A 21472-nucleotide genomic window follows, 5' to 3' on the forward strand; every position below is an offset into this window, starting at 1 on the left:
GTCCCGGGAGATGTGCACGCGGCGCTGGCGGCCGGACTGCGTAGGGACAGTCCCAGAGTCCGAGGACGCCGGGCGGAAGGAAGGGGCGGAGCATCGAAGGGAAAGACTGCGGCCCGGGTGGGGGGAGGGGCGGGGTGCGAGGGTGGTCACAGCCCAACCTCCCTGCCTTCCCCCGGGGTTGTTTTCTCCGTTTCCCCGAAGTCACGGGTGCTGGGTGGGGGTGGGCCTGGGGCGGAAGCGGTGAGGACGGGGCCACAAGTGGGGAGTGGGGGGGGGGGGGCGCTGGCTCAGAGGCCACGAGGGCGGAGGGTGAGCGGGTCTCTGCGTGACTGCAGCTGTGAAAGCGGGAGAGACAGAGCGGGTGGGTGCGCTCACCCCGCGCACCGGGACCCTGTTTAGAAGGAGGGGGCAGGGCGAGGGAACGTGTCCTCTGCCGAGCCTGTGACCCCAGCAGGGACGGGATCCAGCCCCAAAGAGCGGCCACAGGTGGCCCCGGACATTCCCCTGAGGTTTGAGCCTGGGGGACTGTGCCCCAATCTGGGAAGGAAGCGCCTTACACAAACTTGCCTGCACCTAACACCTCTTGGCCTGCATGGCCAGTGTAAAGCCAGTAGCTGCAGCCACCATCACAGCTGCCTGGCCCTTACAGGTTCGCATTAGATTCGGACAGTCGGTAATGAAACAACGGAGCCAAGAACTGGTGGGCCATCATCTTTACTCCTAGCTTGCACCCAGCGGGCAAGTAAAAACACACACTGGGCTCCGAAACCCACTCACATTCAGTGCTCACAGAGCTACTGACTTATCCGAGTTTCCTAGAATCAAAGGTTTCTAGCTCACCAGCCTTATTCACCACTGTTCCCCATCTCCTTCTCTCTGCACAAACTCTGCACTAACTGGCTTCACCTTCAGCACTCCGCCATCTTGGCTGCTCCTCCTGGCCTCCTCCACGTGGCCTTTCTCTGCTCTCGTCTCTAATGCTAATCTCAGGAACCAAGAGAGAGCAAGCTCCCGGGAGGTCTGCGCACTTCATAGTGCAGAAATCCAAACCTTTAATCCAATATACAAACAAGGAAGTCTCTGATACAAAGTCACTCATCTGGGGCATAATGGGGTTCCTCATGAGAGTGTACCACCCCACATCAAAAAGGGTGGGAAAGGCATAGTCCCAACACCAAGCCCCAGGCTACAAAGATCCTGCCTACCCACAGCCCACCCCCAACACACATTAATATAATCATGCCCATCCCAAGCAAGAAGGGCAACCAAGGCCTGACCTGTGGTGGTGCAGTGGATAAAGCGTCGACCTGGAAATGCTGATGTCGCCGGTTCGAAACCCTGGGCTTGCCTGGTCAAGGCACATATGGGAGTTGATGCTTCCAGCTCCTCCCCCCTTCTCTCTCTCTGTCTCTCCTCTCTCTCTCTCTCTCTCTCTCTCTCTCCCTCTCCTCTCTAAAATGAATATATATATATATATATATGAAGGGCAACCAATACCATCACCTGGGCAACAGGCTTCCACATGGGCAGCACCATCTTTAACAAAGTGAGCATAATATATTTTATCTGCCCAACAGCCGGATACAGGGAGACCCCAGATCTGCCGATAAAGTGAGAATTCAAGGTGGGGGGACCCTGATCCCAAGACCAGGGTCCAGCTGGAGAGGAACCAGGACAGTCCGGTGGCTAACCCAACCCTTTCGCCTTGTGATAAGGTGCCAAGGAACTGTAAAACTCAGCATCAGCAATGCCATTTTGGAGAGGAAAAGTCAGGCCTCTTACCCCCTCCTTTCTGTGGGGAAAGGAAAGAGAAGAATGCAAGAGCTTCCTGGCTTACAAGGGCAGCTGGGTCATCTAGTCATAGTTAGCTATGAGTTCTCTGAAAGGGTGCCTGGGGCCACTTGCCACACAGAGCAAAGAAGATAGAACTTATCTGAAAACCTTAGAAAACAATGTTTATGTACCTTCATCAAGAATTCCTGCCTGATCAGGCGGTGGCGCAGTGGATAGAGCATCGGACTGGGATGCGGAAGTCCCAGGTTCGAGACCCCAAGGTCACCAGCTTGAGCGCGAGCTCATCTGGGTTGAGCAAAAAAAGCTCACCAGCTCGGACCTAAGGTCGCTGAGCAAGGGGTCACTCGGTCTGCTGAAGGCCCACGGTCAAGGCACATATGAGAAAGCAATCAATGAACAACTAAGGTGTCACAATGAGAAACTGATGATTGATGCTTCTCATCTCTCTCCGTTCCTGTCTGTCTGTCTGTCCCTATCTCGCTGGTTACATTACAACAGCCCCCAGGCCACGCCCACAGCATACATCTGCATGATAGCTTAATAACAACATAATATCCAAAGGCATTAATTGCTATTGCTTCTATGGTTCCCACAACATTCCTCTCTTTTATCTCAAGGAATCACCTTGAAAGGAACAGAAATCTTATGAGAATGTTTTACTGAGAAGAAAGCCCAGCAACTGCCTTCAAGTCACATAGACCTGTTTCAGTGACCCGCCTTCGAGTCACAAAACAATTTTCTTGGCAAAACATTCTTTTCTTGTTGGCTGTGTTCCCATCCAAGGTCATGCAATGGGTTATTCCGCTACAGTAGCTGGTGGTAGAATCGCTGTGTTCTTTTTGTCTCTTGTTACCACCTTTGATTGAAAGCTCATCCTGTCTGATATAAATAGTGCAACCCCGGGTTGCTTTTCTCGTTTCATGAGATACCTTTCTCCCTCCCTTCACTTTCAGTCTGTGTCTTTCTATCCTAACGAGTCTGTTGTAGACAGCACCTGCGGGGGTCTTGTCTGGGTCCTCCCCAGATCCCTGTGGGTGGTGGCTGGGGTGCTGTTTCTATGACAAGGTCACTGTCCTTTGTCCCTCATCTGGGGTCTGTGTCTTCTGAATGTGTGCAGGCTCATTTGACAGCTTGCAAGGTGAGCGGAAACCCAGGCCCCTCAGCTCCCAGGGAAGAACCTCCAGACTCTCTGGAAATAAACACGGGGGACTTGCTACCCCAGCAGGCCCCCATCCCCAACCCAGCTGTTGGGCAGATAAAATATCTTATGCTCACTTTGTTAAAGATGGCGCTGCCCACGTGGAAGCCCGTCCGTCACCCAGGTGATTGCTTGGGATGGGTGTGATTATGTTCATGTGTGTTGGGGGAGGGCTTTTGGGCCAAAAGGTTTTAAAAGGAAGAGATCACATGGTTCGGGGGAAGAGTGATTACGTTCTAGGAGAAGCCCACGCTGCAGGAGAGCAGAGAAAGGCCACGTGGAGGGGAGGAGAGGCAGCCAAGATGGCGGAGTGCTGAAGGAGGAGCCAGTTTGTGCAGAGTTTGTGCAGAGAGAAGGAGATGGGGAACAGAGGTGAATAAGTCCAGTGAGCTAGAAACCTTTGATTCTAGGAAACTCGGATAAGTCAGTAGCTTTGTGAGCATTGAATGAGTGGGTTTTGGAGCCCAGTGTGTGTTTTTACTTGCCCGCCGGGTGCAAGCTAGGATTAAAGGTAATTAATGGCCCCACCAGTTCTTGGCTCCATTGTTTCATTACCGACTGTCCAAATCAAATGTGAACCTGCATGGGCCAGGTGGCTGTGATGGTGGCCGTGGCTACTGGCTTTCCACCAGCCATTGTTCTCTTAACCAATTCAACCTGATACTGGGTTTGGGCACCCAGGCTGCCCCCTACTCGAAAGCATCACCCGTCAGGGCGGGTCAGGTCTCCCACACAGCAGCCCTGTGTGTGTCCTCCCAGGCTTGTTGGGGGGGGGGCACTTTTGTTTCCTTCACACTCTGATGTGGGTAAGAAGAGGGTTCTTTGCAGGCGCCATGCAATTTACAGCCCCACAGTGTGCAGCGAAGCCTAACCCAGGTTCCACGCTCGGTGGACAGCATCACAGGGAAGCTCAGACACCGAGCACAGTGACTCAGAATACCCAACTGTGAGGACAGGCCCCTTCCCAGTGTCCAGTGTCCCGGGAGAAGTCACTGCACAGTTCAAAAGACACACGGTGGCTGAATGGATAAGGAGACAAGACCCTTGCAGGTGTTGTCTACAACAGACTCGTTAGGATAGAAAAACAGACTGAAAGTGAAGGGAGGGAGAAAGGTATCTCATGAAACGAGAAAAGCAACCCGGGATTGCACTATTTATACCAGACAGGATGAGCTTTCAATCAAAGGTGGTAACAAGAGACAAAAAGAACACAGCGATTCCACCACCAGCTACTGTAGTGGAATAACCCATTGCATGACCTTGGATGGGAACACGGCCAACAAGAAAAGAATGCTTTGCCAAGAGAATTGTTTTGTGACTCGAAGGCGGGTCACTGAAACGGGTCTATGTGACTGAAGGCAGTTGCTGGGCTTTCTTCTCAGTAAAACATTCTCACAAGATTTCTGTTCCTTTCAAGGTGATCCCTTGAGATAAAAGAGAGGAATGTTGTGGGAACCATAGAAGCAATAGCAATTAATGCCTTTGGATATTATGTTGTTATTAAGCTATCATGCAGATGTATTCCATGTATCTTTAAGTAAAAGTTATGCTTGATGCTATGCCAATTTCTCAGTAAACAAGCTTTTTGAAATCTTGTGAGTAAAAATAGGACACAGCGTGAACTCGGGGCCATTTGCCTGAGCGAGCGGTGGTCCTTTGCTAGTTCACGAATATTTCATCTGCTGATCTCTCTCTCTGCACCCCCAACTCACAACCACAGGCTACTTAGCTGAAGGATCCCCAAACACTAATCGGAAAAGAGATATGCCCCCATACGTCCATTGCAGCAGCATTTACAGCAGCCAAGATAGGGAAGCAGCCCAGGTGTTCATCAGTAGATGAGTGGACAAACATGGTGGTGCAGGTGGACAGGGGAATACTACTCAGCCCTAGAAAAGAGTGAAATCTTGCCATTTGTGACATATGGACCCAGAGGGTATTGTGCTGTGTGACACAAGTCATCAAAGAAAGACAAGCACCGTAAGATTTCACTTAAATGTAGACTCTAAAGAAAAAATGAACAAAACAGACAGTTGCCAGAGGGGAGGGGCTTGAGGGGGCTGGGTGACAGAGGGGAAGGGGTTAAAAAGCACAAATTGTCAGTGACAGAATACAGTGGGCCCCAGTCTATTGTGGGGGTGAGGTTCCAGAACCCCCACGATAGGCAAAACTCTGCCAAGTAGCAACCTGATATTTATTTTTATTAGTCATATATATTTTAAGGCTTTATAAACCCTCCCCACACTCTTATACACCTTTCCCACATTATTATTATTAACCTTTCCCGCACTCATTTTGCTTCTGTTACTGCAAAAATAATTAAAATAACAAATATATAAAAAATACCTATATACCACAAAATCCCACAATATAGCAAAAAAAAAATCCACGATACAAAATTAGATGTATGCAATTTAAAAATCTGGAATACAGTGAGACCGCGAAAAGCGAACCACACTATGGCGAGGGACGACCGTGGTCACGGGATGTCAATCAAGTACAGCTTAGGGAATAGAGTCAGTAACGTGATCACTCTGGGTGGTGTCCGACTGCGCGAGTCAATCACTCAGATACGGCTGTCAGGCAGGACAGAGTTGTCATGGTGGGAAAAGAGGAAGTGGAACGAGGGCGGGTATCTCACCCCTCAGTGAGAAAGTCAGCCGTGCTAGGCTGGGACAAAATAGATAACCAGGTGTTCCCACAACTACAGAAAAAATAATACAAAGTGGAAGTGAAACCAGAAAGATAGAGCGGAGTGTGTGCTGCCTAGAGCCAACTCAGAGACAGAGAATGAAGCTCTCGTTCTTTCTTCCTTTTCTAAAATTGAGAGGAGGGGAGGCAGAGAGACAGACTCCCACCTGCGCCCAGACAGGGATCCGCCAGGCAAGCCCCCTACCAAGTGATGCTCTGTCCATCTGGGGCCGCAGCTCCATTGCTCAGCAGCTGAGCTACTTTAGAGCACCTGAGGTGAGGCCATGGAGCCATCCTCAGAGCTCAGGGGCCAACTTGCATGAGCCATTAGATCTGTGGCTGCGGGAGAAGAAGAGGGGGGTGAGGTGTGGAGAAGCAGACGGTTGCTGCTCCTGTGTGCCCTGACCAAGAATCAAACCTGGAACTTCCACATGCCCAGCCGACATTTACCACGGAGCCAGCTAACCAGGGCTTAAAATTCTTAAATTCAAGTCCAAAAAGTTCACATACTAAGAAGGAAACTCATCCCAAACAAGGGAAACAGCGCGTTGTCAGGGAGAGCGGAGCTCAGTCCCTGTTTCTGATTAAGCGCCCACGTGACTCCGGGCTATGCACCCGCCCGCTGCCAGGCTCCCAGGGGACAGGATGCGGATGGATCCGCCCTGGGGAGCTGCCCAGACAGGGCCCCGGCTTTGCAGTTTCCCTGGTTCCTGGCATTGGGTGCAACGAGCACACGTTCGAGGCTGCGTTTTGACCACCAGAAAAGGCTGTTTGTTTCACAGCCTCTTTCTCAAGGTCTTCTGTGGCTCTGCCTGGAGCGGAAGGGAGGGACTGGGCCCCTCACCGCTTTCTGCCGGGTTTTACCCCCTTGGTCTGTGGGTCTTGCAGCCTCCAGGGTTAAGGTAAATCAGCTGCCCTGAGCCTCTCCTTTGAAAAGACCCAGAGTGCCTGGACCTGTGGTGGTGCAGTGGATAGAGCACCAACCTGGAATGCTGAGGTCGCCAGTTCGAAACCCGGGCTTTCCCAGTCAAGAAACTTACGACAAGCAACCACTAAACAACTAGAGTAAAGCAACTGCTTCTCATTCCCCTTCCCCACCCCCACTCCTCTGTAAAATCAATAAATAAAATCTTTTAAATAAATCAATTAATTAAAAGATCCAGAGTTACTAAAATGAGTAAATTTTAACATCACCAGGTCTACGCTCGCTATTTAGAAAACGGATCTCTCGCCTGACCAGGCGGTGGCACAGTGGATAGAGCATCAGGACTGGGATGCAGACAACCCAGGTTCAAGACCCCGAGGTCGCCAGCTTGAGCACAGGCTCATCTGGTTTGAGCAAAATGCCCACCAGCTTGAACCCAAGGTCACTGGCTCCAGCAAGGGGCTACTCGGTCTGCTGAAAGCCCGCGATCAAGGCACATATGAGAAAGCAATCAATGAACAACTAAGGTGTCACAATGTGCAACGAAAAACTAATGATTGATGCTTCTCATCTCTCCGTTCCTGTCTGTCCCTGTCTATCCCTCTGACTCATTGTCTCTGTAAAAAAGAAAACGGGGCCCTGGCCGGTTAGCTCAGCGATAGAGTGTCGGCCTGGCGTGCGGGGGACCCAGGTTCGATTCCCGGCCAGGGCACATAGGAGAAGCGCCCATTTGCTTCTCCACCCCCTCCCCTCCTTCCTCTGTCTCTCTCTTCCCCTCCCGCAGCCAAGGCTCCATTGGAGCAAAGATGGCCGAGGCGCTGGGGATGGCTCCTTGGCCTCTGCCTCAGGCGCTAGAGTGGCTCTGGTCACGGCAGAGCATCGCCCCCTGGTGGGCGTGCCGGGTGAATCCCGGTTGGGCGCATGCGGGAGTCTGTCTGTCTTTCCCCGTTTCCAGCTTCAGAAAAATACAAAAAAAAAAAAAAAAAAGAAAAGAAAACGGATCTCTCTGCTTCTCAGAGACATTCAGGCAAAATCCCAGGGCTCCCCAGCAGTGGGTGCTAGGGGCACCCCAGGGAGAAGGGAGAGACACCAGGAGCCACTCTGCTCACTTCAAATGACAGAACAGATTAAGCTGCTGCTCCCTCCCACAAAAAAACATCCCTGTGGAGGGACTGGGTGCCCTGAGATCCCTGTGCCCAGACCCCCCACAAATAGCTTGGTGAGGAAGGTGCCAGCCCTGTGCAACTGTCTGGATTGGCTGCAGAAAGTGTCACTACCACCCCCCACACCAGTACCTTACTATGGTCACTCCCACCATCTCTCCTCCCAGGACCAGAGTCCCACCATCTCTCCTCCCAGGACCAGAGTGGAGGGAGTCTTTAAAGAAAAAAAAAAAACAACACCCAAAACAGTCAACAGAATTCACAGGGGCACTGAATCCACACCAGGTGGGCCCATGACACTAAAAAGCTTGATCAACATCATTAAGGAGATGAGCACACACCAGGAGCCAGATCACCTTTGCAGGTTGTGCCCAAACCGCATGAAATCCTAGGCGCTGCCCAGGCAGGGACTCGGCCCAAGAGGGGAGCCGGAAGTCCAGGGTTGAGCTAGGGCACAGATGGACTTGTAGATAAGCAGGCTGGGTTCTGATCAGGAAGCACACAGCAGATCGGAACCACAGTGTAAAAGAAGGCCTCCCGATAAGAGTTCAAGTTGAGACGCAGCCTAACAGATGAACCCGCTTAGAGAGGAAAGGGCTCCCGGAGAGGCAGAGGGTGGTCAGCCAGGACACGGCAACCACTGGAGGAGGCAGAGCTGAGGTCTGAGCACGTGGGGGGGTGCCTTGACTGAGGGGTCCTGCCCGCCCTTAATCTCATGTGAGAACTGGACAGAAGCATGCGTGCCTCTTTGTACACACGACCTGGACTGCTCACTGTTGAGACAGCAGTGAGAACTAGGGGAAGGGAGGCAGCACGGAGCCTGTAGGGTTAGGTAGGCCCCCCAGGGGCCGTAGGGAGCCATGGTTTTCCATGTAGATACAGACAGGAACAGAAATACACACCTGGGGGGGGGGAGCATACCTGCATATATGTCCCATCCCCCTCTGTGGAGGGGCCAGGAGGCTTCCATAGTCCAGGGCAAGGAGCCCTTCATGGCCCGGGGCTCAGTCCCTAAGACCTTCTGCCAAAAAGAGACCAGGGGTCCAGGGAGAAACGGCTGGAATGACTCTGGAGGCGCTTGTGGTCCCAGAAGGTAAGGAATAAATAGCCCAACAGACAAAGAACACCGGACAGGGCTGCTGGAGGAACACGGCAGCCATGCTGCAGGGACTCGTGACAGTCACATCAGAAACACCTGGAGCAGCCCTGGCCGGTTGGCTCAGCGGTAGAGCGTCGGCCTAGTGTGCGGAGGACCCGGGTTCGATTCCCAGCCAGGGCACACAGGAGAAGCGCCCATTTGCTTCTCCACCCCTCTGCCGCACTTTCCTCTCTATCTCTCTCTTCCCCTCCCGCAGCCAAGGCTCCATTGGAGCAAAGATGGCCCGGGCGCTGGCAATGGCTCTGTGGCCTCTGCCTCAGGCGCTAGAGTGGCTCTGGTCGCAACATGGCGACGCCCAGGATGGGCAGAGCATCGCCCCCTGGTGGGCAGAGCGGCGTGCCGGGTGGATCCCGGTCGTGCGCATGCGGGAGTCTATCTGACTGTCTCTCCCTGTTTCCAGCTTCAGAAAAATGAAAAAAAAAAAAAAAAAAAAAAAAAAGAAACACCTGGAGCAGCAGTCCCATGAGCGTGCTGGGCAGTTAGCCAGAGAGGGGAATCAACAACCTCCCTGATCTAAATAAGTAGCTGATTACACACACGTGGACAGAAGGGACAGCTCGTCGTCATGGTAGAACAGAACTGGTCAATGAGGGAGAGAAGAGGGAAACGGAACATCACCACCAGGCCAGTGGCACCAGAATGATCTGTAGGAAGACCCACTGATGGGCTGAATTTGTGGGTCAAAATTCGGGGAGACACATGTTTGGCATAGTCTTAAGGTATCTGCATGTTGTACCAAGAAAACAGTGATGTTTCAACCCACAGACACCTCCCTGCCCTGTGATTAGGGTCACATCCCAGTCCTGAAGGTCAGTGTGGTGACATCCACCATAGGACATCATTTCTGCAACATTGTTGCCACAAGTGAGTGACCTCAATCAATCCCCAGAAAGAACCCAGGACTCTTCTACAAAGTAACTGATGGCTACTCTCCAGTGTGCTGTCATCCGGAAACCAGGAAGGACTGCAGGGCTGTCCAGACCGGAGGACGGACACGCAAGGGACAGAACACCAGGGAAAACGCTGGGGAGTTGAGTCACGTGCTCAGTTCAGTCCACTTCTGCATCGGGGTCAAGTCCTGGTCTGGGCCACGGTGCTGTGGGGAAGACAGCCACAGGAAATTCTGGGTGAGGGTCCTAGAAGTCCCTGGACCGTCTCGCAATTTCTTCCGAGGTCCCAGTTTGCTTCAGAATACAAAGCTAGAGAAAAACTGAGGTGGGGGTGTTGGAAGAAATACACGAAAGGGGGACGGTGGCCGAGGACGGACTATGGAGCCCGCCGGCCTTGGTGCCAAATCCCTGCTCTGCAGCTTCTCGGCGGCGGCGCGAGGCGGGACCGGGACCGGGACCGGGTGTGGCATCTCCGTGCCTCCATTTCCAGTTCTAAAACCTGGAAACTGGCAGCGCCGGCCGGGCTGCGGGTGAGGCTGAGTCGGCTGGTTTGTGTGAGGCCTGTAGAGGAGCGCTTGGTGCAGAGGGCCCGTCCTGGAACTTCCGGCTCCTGGATTTCTGGTCCTGGGATGACCGGAACTATAGACGGGGAGGGACCCTGCCCCAGGGCTGACTCGCGCACGGCAGGGTCAGTGCTGATCCCGCCCAGGAGTCTCACCCGGGAGAACAGAGACGGGAAGTGCACACGAGCTCAGAAACGTGCTCTAGAACGGAAGGAAAGAGACGCAGCCGGAGCAGAGGAAATACTTGAATTAGAGGCGCAGTTTCCCAGGGTTAGAGGCAGAAGGGCTTCGGATGGAAAGACCCAACGGGGCGGCCCACACACAGACCAGCCGCAGGGAAGTTTAGGAGTGCCTAGAAAGAGCTCCCAGAACAGATCACCCGCAAGGGAGAAGAGTCACGTGGTGCCCGACTTCTCACAAACCCTGCAAGCCCATCAGGTGGTGTTTCAAAGCCCTTGAAAGGAAAACATCTAGTATGATCCAGCCGAGTTATCGTTCAGATGTGAGTGGAAGACTCAGGATGTGTTCCTGCCGTATACTTGCTTTTCAGTAGAAACTGAAGGGCCCAAAAGCCACCAAAGAGAAAGGGAACCACTGTCTTAAGAACAAACTCCTCCCACAGGAAGGGAGGAGCAGAGTTGCCTGGGTGAAGGCAGGGCCGCCGCACAAACGCCCAGCAGCTTCCGGGGCAGCCAGCTGGTGGCAGGGGCAGGAGGACAGGGGGAGGAGGTCCAGGAGCAGTGGGGTCTGGGGCCGGAGCCCTAGGGAAACACACACGGGGGTCCCACGGGCTAGTCCCGAGAGTGAATCCACGCACCCCAGACCGGCTGGGCATTCACACCCCAGAGCAGTGCTTGCCACAGAGGCTGCGTTCAGGTATCCTTGTTGGATACATAAAGGAATACCACTCTTTATAAAAGTCATAAAAACAATTAATCCGTGAACAAATAAGAAATGGGAAACAGGGAGTAGAGCAAAGGTACTATGAGAACGAGGACAGAATTAAGGTGAATAAAGGGATTGTGACAATGAGTACGAGTTTAAGGACAGAGATCCAGCAGGAGATACAATATGAGAAAACACCCAGAAATGGGGAGGCATCTCAGTCTCGGGAAGAGGGTTTGGGGGAGTCAAGTGTTTCCAGAACACGGAGGGCCCCGTCTGGGGCGGTGTCACCGGCCAGCAACCACCTGAGCGCCCGGCACCCAAAGTCACAAGAACACGAGGCTGAGGGTCCGCAGGAGAAACAGGCAACAGAAACTGAGGACACAGGCATTTCCAGGCAACCAAGGAGCTGCGCTGAGAGCCTGTCACAGACACACCGTGAACTTCCACAGTGCAGCCGGGAAGGGGTGCCTAGGGGGCACGGCAGCCGCACCGGGCCTGGCGCAGCGGGTGGAATGTGGGCTTGGAGTGCAGAGCTAGCCCGTTGGGTACACTGGGCTTGCCCGGTCAAGGCGCAGACGGGAAGCAACAAGGACTTGATGTTTCTGGCTCCTCCCTACAGCTTTCTCTCTTTCTCTCAAAACAAGTAAAATCAGAAGAAAAAAGTGGCATCGCAGAACTGAGCAGGAATTAGCCAGACAGGTGCACGCGGATCCCCGGGGTCTTCTCACCGAGCTGCGGTGTCCGGGCTCCGCGTGGGGAAGACAAGTGAGAAGACAACTTTCAGACAGAAGCACAGAGACAACAAATGCCTGACAAATATGGCAGAAAGAGGGACAACGTTCTAGAGGAGGGAGTGAAGAGTGATAGAGAATCTGTAGTTGAACGTACACTGGATGAGTGCCGGCCGATGGCCCCGTTGGTTGGAGCCTCGTCCAGAAGCGTGGAGATTGCTGTTCCCTCCCCAGTCGGCACACACAGGAACAGACTGAGGTTCCTCTCTCTCTCTCTCTTTCTCTCTCTCTCTCCATTTCTCTCTCGCTAAAATCAATACATAAAACAATTAAAAACATAGAATAAAAGAAAAAATATATATACAGAATGGGAATTTACCAAAACTGTTGGGAGACATTAACTCACAGATCTCAGAAGCCTGAGAAATCTCTACCAGAGGAAAGGGCGAGTCCACACCAGCACTGGGTGGCAAGACTACAGGAACCAGGCTGCAAACAGAACGAGTAACCGCCTGATCACAGCACAGGTTTCCCAGAAAGGCTGACACTTCGTTGGTAGCTGATGTCACAGCCACAGTGGACTTAGTGAATGATGTCACCACAGTCCCCCAGAAATCGCACAGCCAGTGAAAACGCTATTCAGGAACGAAGGCAGAATAACGATGTTTTTAGGGAAAGAGAACGGAGGGGCTCAGGTCACCAGCGAGCCCCTCGAAGGGGGTGCAGAAGGACACCCCTCACACAGAGGGGACGAGGAGTGGGGTTGCCAGTGCCCAGTGACACAACTCTCAGCCGCACCCAACGACAATGACGTCTCCATGTGTAAGACAGTAAAAAAGAACACACATGTCGGCCACCAGGACACAGTCCGTGGGCAGTGAGTGGGACCGATGGTCCAAGGTCCTGCGGCCTCGTGGGGCAGGTCAAGTGCCTGATGGTCCGGATGCAGAGAAATCACAGGGTTACATTATAATTTATAGGGAACCACTGAGGTAACCGGGAAAGACTGTGGAATAGCCATGCTTTTAGATGAGATAATAAGAAACAGCAGAGCAGAGGGGTTATTAGAATCAGTACGAGTCTGGAGAGGCTGCCGGATGCAACGTTCACGGACAAACAGTGGCTGTCTCTGTAGCCAGCAAGTGGCCATCGGACAAAGGAAAGGAGCCCTTTCTTCAGTGAGTTGATTGCTTCGTCCCCAACACAGGACCCGTGCAGGAAGACGTGGCAATGACCACTGCAGAGAACAACGCGGTCGGGTTCTCGGGGGTGTAGACACACGACCTGACCCGGTTCTCATCCTACAGAACCGCATCCCACCCCCATCAGGGGAGGCGGGAGCACGGATGTTCTCGGCACAGTCTTGCTCCAAGGTACGCTCTGTCCTCGGCAGTAACGGTCACTGTCGCGCAGATGAGCCCTTGCAGAGTGGACACAGTGAGTGATGGATACAGTGGAGTCTGCGTCAGTCCCGGCTGTGCCTCCGAGTGAGGGAACTCAGCGCAAGACACGTGGGTCATGACTTTCGCTGAAATCAAGCGAAAATAAACCATGTCCTGTTTCACTTTACACTCAGGTCCAGGAGACACAGGCCTGGGGGTGAACACGCCGGAGGAGAAATTCGGGGATGCGGTCAGCATACAGCCAGGAGGGTGGTGACGCCCTGGGGGAGGGGCTCGCACCCTGGGGGGTGGGCGGCTGCCTTCCGCGGAGCGGGCAGCGCACTAATGTTTGACCTCGTGGGTCATTTCGCAGATGTTGCGTCTTAGCAATTCCTGAGGCACTAGGGTTAAGATGTATGCACTTTGCTGTACATTTCTTAAGTGTCACACTGAGGAAAGTTAACAATTACCCAACAGCAACGTCTGAACACACCAGGCAGCCGCCAGAAGAAATGCTGGGAGCAGTGATTCATCGTTGGTTGTTGTGTGTCTGCAGCCGCCCACGCTCCGCCGGGGGGTTTGGAGAACATGGGAAGCGGCTCAGAGCTCTGAGCTGAGGAGGCCCCAGAAGGGAAACAGCAACGGGGCGGGCGAGTTCAGGCCGCCACCGCAGCCCTGACCACCACATCTGGGAAGGTCACCGTGGGGACACTCCTCCCTACCATCAGGCGTGGACCTGGCGCTAGGAAGACAGCTCAGTGAGCCCCCAGCATATGACCAGATTCAAGGGGGCGGGCAGATTGACCCAGCAACCCACTCAGGAGAGCCAAAGGCGCTGGGGGACAGCAGCAGTGACCGCTGGCCTCATTCAGACATCTGGTCATGAAAGCTTGGACACTGTCCTCCCCACCCCCCCACCCCCACCGCGGAAGGAATGTCCCAAGTCTCCTGCCCTCAGCTGAAGGTCAGAAAGGCAGAGTCTCTGTTGGTGCCTGGTTGTGACTCCTCTCCAGCAAGCTCTGAGCGGCAGAGAGGACTCCTGCACCCCCACCCCCAGCACCCAACTGAGGCGCAGGGACAGGTGAGCAGCCCACACTGGTGAGGGGAGAGGGCTGGCCCCACGGTCCTGCTGATGGTTCTAACGTCCTGTACCTGTGACCCCGGGGTGTGCATGCTCGCACTGCACCTGCCAGTTCTTCTAGGGGTGCCCTGGTCCACCTGGGCCTTGGCCACTCCCTGTGTACCCCTCACCCACCTCACCCCGGCCTCTACTCCACCATCAAGCCCTCCCCTCGGCCAGAGAGAGACCCTGTCCAGTCCCGTGTTTTCCTTAAAATGCTGCCCAGGCCATTCCAGAGCCTGGACTTCACATGCTCATCACTCTGCTCAGACGGTGCTCACCAGATACACCCGTGCAGCATCCGTCTGAGGTCCTGGGCCCAGTAGAAAGCCATGTGAGGTGTCAGACCTGTTACCTAGTTGTTCTGTCCTCTCTGGTGATCGGCCCCTAGAAATCCATTACAGAAGGCTTGGAAAGCCCTGGCCAGTTGGCTCAGTGGTACAACATCAGCCCAGCATGTGGAAGTCTTGGGTTCGATTCCTGGCCAGGGCACACAGGAGAAGCGCCCATCTGCTTCTCCACCCCTCCCCCTCTCCTTTCTCTCTCTCTCTCTCTCTCTCTCTCTCTCTCTCTTTCCGCTTCTCCTGCAGCCGTGACTCAAATGGTCAAGCATGTTAGCCCTAGCTACTGAGGATGGCTCCATGTCCTACCTCAGGCTCTAAAATAGCTCAGTTGCTGAGTAACAGGACAGCAGCATCAGGTAGGGGCTTGCTGGGTGGATCAGGTCAGGCTTATGCGGAAGTCTGTCCTGCTGCCTCCCCGCCTCTAGCTGAATAAAATAAGAAAAGAGAAAGGCTCGGAACACGCTGAGCCCTCATGTGGCACTGGCCTCTACATACGCCACCTCGCCAGTGATCCTACTGGGCTGGGGACAGGGACGGCCGCTGTGTGACCCCCCTGCCTCCTGCTGTGCAGGGACCCGGGGCTGGAGTCCGACTGGAAGAGAGCTGTCCCACTGGGCACCCGGGGAGCAGACAAGGGTGCGCGTCCACGCGGCGACCCTCCTGACCCTCACCAGACGCCTCCTCCTGGGCTCGTAAGGACGCCAGTGGGAGGGACCGGGTCCCCTCTCCTGCCCCACAGGTCCTCCACGGGGAGTGTCGTGTCTGTGAGGGGCCCACCCTTTTAAATATTCCAGTAGCCACAGTAAACAGAAACAATCAGACACGGGTAAGACTCATTTTAATGATCTATTTTATTGGGAGCAATGTATCCAAAATAATATCTCAACATGTAATCAGAAGATATTATTGATGAAAAATTTTAGGTCTTATCAAAAAGCCCTTTTTTTTCTTACCAGGCCTTCAAAATCTGAGGACACTCTCTACTGGAACGGGTCCCATTCCAGGGTCTCGGGGGCCACAGTGTCCCCATGGAGCTCAGCCAGCTGGAGGCTCTGAGAGGAGGGGGAGGCAGCTGGGGGTCCCCCAGGCTGGCACTGAGTGTGGCCCCTTAGAAGACAGTGGGGAGGGCCGGGGAGAGGGGAGGCGGCCCTGCCCTGGGGTCTCTCAGGGGCGTGGGGTGCTGAGGGCAGGGTGGTGACCACTGCCGCTGAGTCCCAGCACCCGCTTCTCCGCAGGTGACACCCCTCTCTCCACGCTCGTGTCCACGGCTTTCCATGGAGTGCACTGAGGCGGGAAGACAAAGTGGGTGATTTCGAGAACGCCCGGGCCCGTTCGGCACACGCCACCGCCCCCATAGGCTTCGCTGGTGCCCACGACCCTTCTTTATCGCCTCATTCCTGGTGTGAAATGTGTCCCTGTGTTTCGAGGCTGCTGGCCAACACCCTGGACACGTCTGACCCTCTCCCAGCACACCTGCCTCCTCTCGTCTTGGAGCCCCATGCCGTGGTTTGCAGTGGCCCCTCCAGATAGGGCCACCAGGCTCCCATGGGACAGACAGCAGGGTTTCTTGGGTCCTGGGGTGCAGCCGGGAGGCACCCCGCCCCGTGTGGAGTGTGGACTGTGGAGAAGAGGCCTGGGACAGGGGAGGGGTGGGCTGTGTGTGGGCTGGCACTGCCTCTGGGGCTGGAGTGTGGGGTCTGTGTGACAACTAGGAAGGGTCCTGCATGGGGACAGTGACCCCTGCACAGGCTGGGCCTGGGGTGGGAAGGACGGGGTGACTCCGGGGCCCCCACAGCCCTGAATGAGCAGATATCCCTGACTTGGGTGCCGGGGATTGAAAACACACTGTTAGACAACAGGCTTTTCCCTCACTCCCTTCCTTGTAACCTGACACTCAGTTAGTTCTTCCAGCCTGCTAGGGTCTAGGCAAATTGCCAGTGTTCAAAACCTCAGGAAACAGAAACTTCTGAGAAATCAAAACTATGCTGGAGAGGGAGGGGCCCTGAGCACTGTCCCAGCAACGGAAACACACTGCTCGGGTCTCCGCGTCAGGAAGCTCCCACCGTCTTCACTAGAAGCAGCCAGCACCTGCTCCCCAAAGTCAGAGATGAACAGAGAGGAACACGAAGTGGCCATCCTGGGGGCGCCCCAGAACTCGGGACCCGTGATGTCCACCGTGGTCAACATCCAGACCGAGACAGTCGTGCCCGACCACATCGTGTGGTCCCTGTTCAACGCGCTCTTCTTCAACCCCTGCTGCCTGGGCTTCGTGGCCTTCGCCTACTCTGTGAAGGTGGGTGCATGGGGGACTTCTCCAGAGACTGTGTGTGAGCCACAGAGGTCTCCTGCCCGGATGGCCCCTGAGACTGGGGAGCCCTAGTGTGTGTGTGTGGAGCTCGCAATGAGGCTGCATGGGGTGCATGGGGTCATGCTTTGTCCGCAGACTTCAAGGGGTTCCCTCTTGACAACACCAGAAATTATGTCCCTCAGATTCAATATGTGGCTCAAGGCTCTGGGAGAAAGAACAGAATAGCTCAGGAAATCTTGACTCCTGTTGGGGTGAGAGGCCAGCAGAGGGGCCAGGGCAGGGGGAGGAGGAGCCCTGGGGCCCCTGGAGAGGCTGAGAGTCTGAGGGAGGGGCCCACCTGGCGCTGTCCTGCTCTGGCCCAGGGTCGGGGAGGGGAGGGCCCCTGATCTGGCTGAAGGGCAGGTGGAGGTGGTCTGGGCAGGGACCAGCCAGGGCAGGACCTCAGTCATAGCACCTGGGTCTCCCCAGGACCCCCTCCAAGCCCCCCTCCCCATCTCTTCTCCCCCAGTCTAGGGACCGGAAGATGGTGGGCGACGTGATCGGGGCGCAGAGCTACGCGTCCACCGCCAAGTGCCTGAACATCTGGGCCCTGGTCCTGGGCATCTTTGTCACAATTGGTGTCCTCGTCACAGTCATTGTTGTTGTCATCCCTGCCCTGATTGAAATTTTCAGGAGACTTCATAACTGACATTATGAAGACTTACCGAAGCCTCTAGTAGCTGCCCATCGCCTGAGGCCGTCGCCCTTTCCACAGCTGTTTATACACACGTGTGTCTACAATGGAATTCAATAAAGGACTTGTATGTGACAGTGCTCTGTTTTTACCTGGGGAGGGGCCCTGCTGCGCGTCCCACCTGCCCCTGAGACTCAGCCCACCCCACCTGTCCCTGTCCCACCCGCCTGCTGCCCGCCCAGAGGTCAGGAAGGGCCAGAGTCCACAGCCAGGAGGGCCAGGCCACCCTCCTGCAGGAGTACACCTGGCCTGCTCTCTGCCCTTGCCCGCCTGAGGCCCTGACCCGTTCTGGGCACCTTCCAGAGTCCCCTATGCCCCGCTGTGTTCCTCTGGGTTTTGCTCCAGGCACAGCAGGAGGGGGACGGTCTCCCCGAGAGAGGGCGTGTGAGGGCAGCTGGGGAAACCGCAGTAATGCTTCCACCCCGAGCTTTACCACCTGCTTCCACCCACCCGCCCCCCGTCACCCCCCACACCACAGACACAGACAGACACACAAGCACGGGTTCCACCCCACCAGCCAGCTCTCCTCCTGCCTGACAGCCCACAGGTTAACCTGCCTGCCCGTCAGCCCTCTGCCCACATCGGCCTGTTCACCTGGCAGCTCTGCCCGTTGCACAAACCAACCGGCTGATACTGCTCTGCCGGACACCCACCCCGCCCACCAGCCCACGCCCCGACTTTAAAGCCATTATGGCCACTCCCTGAATGATAAGGACCACAGAGGAAATTGTTACGGGGTCCCCTCTAACCAGCGTGTACTCCATGTGTGGGAAGCCCTCTCGGCCCCTCATTACAGCCCTCTTCCTTCAATGAGCTACCAAAGTCCCTGTGACCTCCTTTGGTGACTTCCCCTCACATGACACTTTCTAGGTTAGTCAGCCTGGTCCCCGGGCTCTCCTCCCCTCCACTCAACTACAAAGCTCCCACGATGGCTCCACACTGACCAATCGCCTGCTGACCACTCGGCGAGCTGCAGGCCACTGCTGTGGGTGACACTGCTCATGGTTCACAGAGGGAGCCTATTTAAGAACTGACAGCGGTCAGTGGCATGCTGGGCAGGCGAGGGTGACCCCTTAGGAAGGCGTCAGGCAGCACCCTTGCCTTTGGACACGTCGGCCCAGCGGGCTGATGTATACGCTCTCACCGGACTGTATTTTGCCCAAGGCCAAAGCTGCCAACCTTCGCAATGACAGCAGCCCAGCCTTCGGAGAAGCGGGTGACTTTGGGAAGATGTGGGACCACGCGGCTTCCTCGCCTCCGGTGGAGACAATTGAGGAAGGGCCTGTGCGTTTGGGGACTCACTGGACGCCGTACTTGTACCTGCTGGGTCAGCTGCTCACAGTCCCAGCACCTGCTAGATGTGACTTTCCTGGAGGCTAAGCGAAGTCACCTTGTGCCACTTCTGCTAAGAAAGCTGCCCTTGGCGAATCAGCAGCAGTCGCACCTCTGTCGTTGCCCAAACGGATATCTTCCCAGATGATAACTTAGAAAAATTTTCCAGAGACGCCCAACGTTGACTCCAGGAAAGGGAAGTGAGACTGGAAAGCCAGGGGTGGTCTGATGAAAAGAGAAAGCTCTGGTTCAGACCAAACCACAGCCCCGTCGCCCGGGAGACGCCAGGGTCCATCCCGAGGGCTGCAGCTGCGCCAACCACGGGCCACCGACAGGGTGGCCCTCGCGAGTCCGTCGTGGGGGGGGGGGGGACGGAACACGGCCGCGTCAGGCACCCACCTCGCTGACCACCTGCGCAAAGCACAGCCCAGGGAAGCGGGTCCACGTGCCCGTGGGCGTTTCCAGTCGCCTCCTGGACCACTGGAGGTTTGGCCAATACACTTCACGCGGCTTCCCCATCTCATGGGCCGAATGTGACTCAGTGGTGGCCGCTGTGTCCCCTCACTGAATGGACACTTTCCCGTGGACAGCCCACGGCCTCTTCTGTCAGAGGAGATGGTCCCACCTGGGGAACCCTCTGGGACGGCACAGCAGTCCCATTTTACTGGTCAGGTGCTTCAGAAATTTTCCCTTTTCACCACACCGACCGCCTCAGTCCTCAGGTGCGCTTGAATGCTCTAAGGGATATTATTGAGCGCCAACTGGCAAAATTCAGAGAGGCCCTCCAAATCCCTCGGCCAGGAGCACTGCCATGGGTCCCTTTAAATCTCAGATCCGCCCCTCTGGGCTCGAGAGTTCTCATCTTTGAGATAACTCCAGGGCACCTCAGGCGTGATAGATATGTAAATTTCAAACTGCCCTCTTGATGTTCCGCTTATCTGTCAGACCTCACCCTTACTGGACTATGGCCCCTGAGACAAAGGAATTCCAAAAAGCTGACAAGCCGCCCCAAGGAGGAGCATTCCGGACACACCAGGACTTTTGATTCAACACCCACATGCTCGAAGCCCCCAAGGAGGAGCATTCCGGACACACCAGGACTTTTGCCTCAGTATCCCCTCAGGCTCTCCCAAACACTATATAACTCGCCCCTAGTCTGTAACCAGCGCTCTTCTCCCCCAGGAGAAGTGCCCGGCAGGGTTCCTTTCTTCCTTTCAATAAAGCCTGTTACTCTGGTCTTTCGGACTCCCATGGATTCCAACAATGCATCTGGCTGCTGCTTCTTGCCATCTACAGCTGATGACGGGAACACACATCGCTGTTGTCACAGCCAACTACCGCTACTGAAGACAGCCATGCTCTGGGGGAGCAATCTTGTCGCTGCACTCCATGGAGATGAACGCCTGGCCCCACTCTGCAGCCTGGGGACACTTTTTGCTGCTGCGCACGCCTCTGGCCTGGGGACACTTTTTGCTGCGGCACACGCCTCTGGCCTGGGGACACTTTTTGCTGCGGCACACGCCTCTGGCCTGGGGACACTTTTCGAGGCAGCACAGGCCTCCAGCCTGGCTGGAAGGGCCCCGTCTGTCCGTGTTGGAGGCAACCTGGCTGCTGGACCCCACCCATGCGCTGACTGGTAGATGTACATGTCACACCCCAAGAAGTCACCAAACCCAGACTGGAGCTGCATGCAGCCTGGTGACCTGACTGCAGTTGTCTAGACTGAGGCGGGTGGCTTTCCCAAATGACCAGACCCTGGTGGAGGCGGGTGGCTTTCCCAAATGACCAGACCCTGGGGGAACAGCCCTTCTTACAGAGGCTTCTTGCTTTATTTCCCTTGCTCGCTCTTGGGAGGAAAACGCCCTTCTCCACATTTCTCAGCCTCTTGTGGAAGGAGCACTCTGTGCTTGCTGGGTCTGTGGTCAGGAGCTCTGATCTGGCCAAGACAGCAAGCCCCATGCCGCTACCTACAGGTGCCGGCGCCTGGGTAACTGTCATCATATGGACCCATGTTTCTCAGTGGCTGCTCTGCCCACCAGACATTCCGTGCTGACCCACAAAAGAGTGAACCACCTCGGTGCCCTGATGTTGTACGAAGATTAGAGACCCAGTGATCTTAGGCAAATTCTCTTACGCTCAGGGTGATTTCCGCCTTAGCTGTCCCCGAAATAATTCTCCTAATGTCACTGGTCACCAAGCGTAAAAAGGTCGAAAGCCACCACCGATACAGACTGCCCTGGCTGTGTGGCTT

General features: G+C 55.2%; 1 protein-coding gene across 1 annotated transcript; it reads left to right on the forward strand.

The window, feature by feature from the left end:
- Positions 1 to 16811: 16811 nt before the first annotated feature.
- On the forward strand, positions 16812 to 17964 carry LOC136392283 (interferon-induced transmembrane protein 3-like). Its single transcript, XM_066364402.1, has 2 exons — positions 16812 to 17141; positions 17665 to 17964. Exons 1-2 carry the CDS (start codon positions 16956 to 16958, stop codon positions 17842 to 17844), a joined length of 366 nt encoding a protein of 121 aa, XP_066220499.1. The 5' UTR covers positions 16812 to 16955; the 3' UTR covers positions 17845 to 17964.
- The last annotated feature ends 3508 nt before the right edge of the window (positions 17965 to 21472 follow it).

This window comes from Saccopteryx leptura, chromosome 1, assembly GCF_036850995.1.
Source record: "Saccopteryx leptura isolate mSacLep1 chromosome 1, mSacLep1_pri_phased_curated, whole genome shotgun sequence".
NCBI classification, from domain to species: domain Eukaryota; kingdom Metazoa; phylum Chordata; class Mammalia; order Chiroptera; family Emballonuridae; genus Saccopteryx; species Saccopteryx leptura.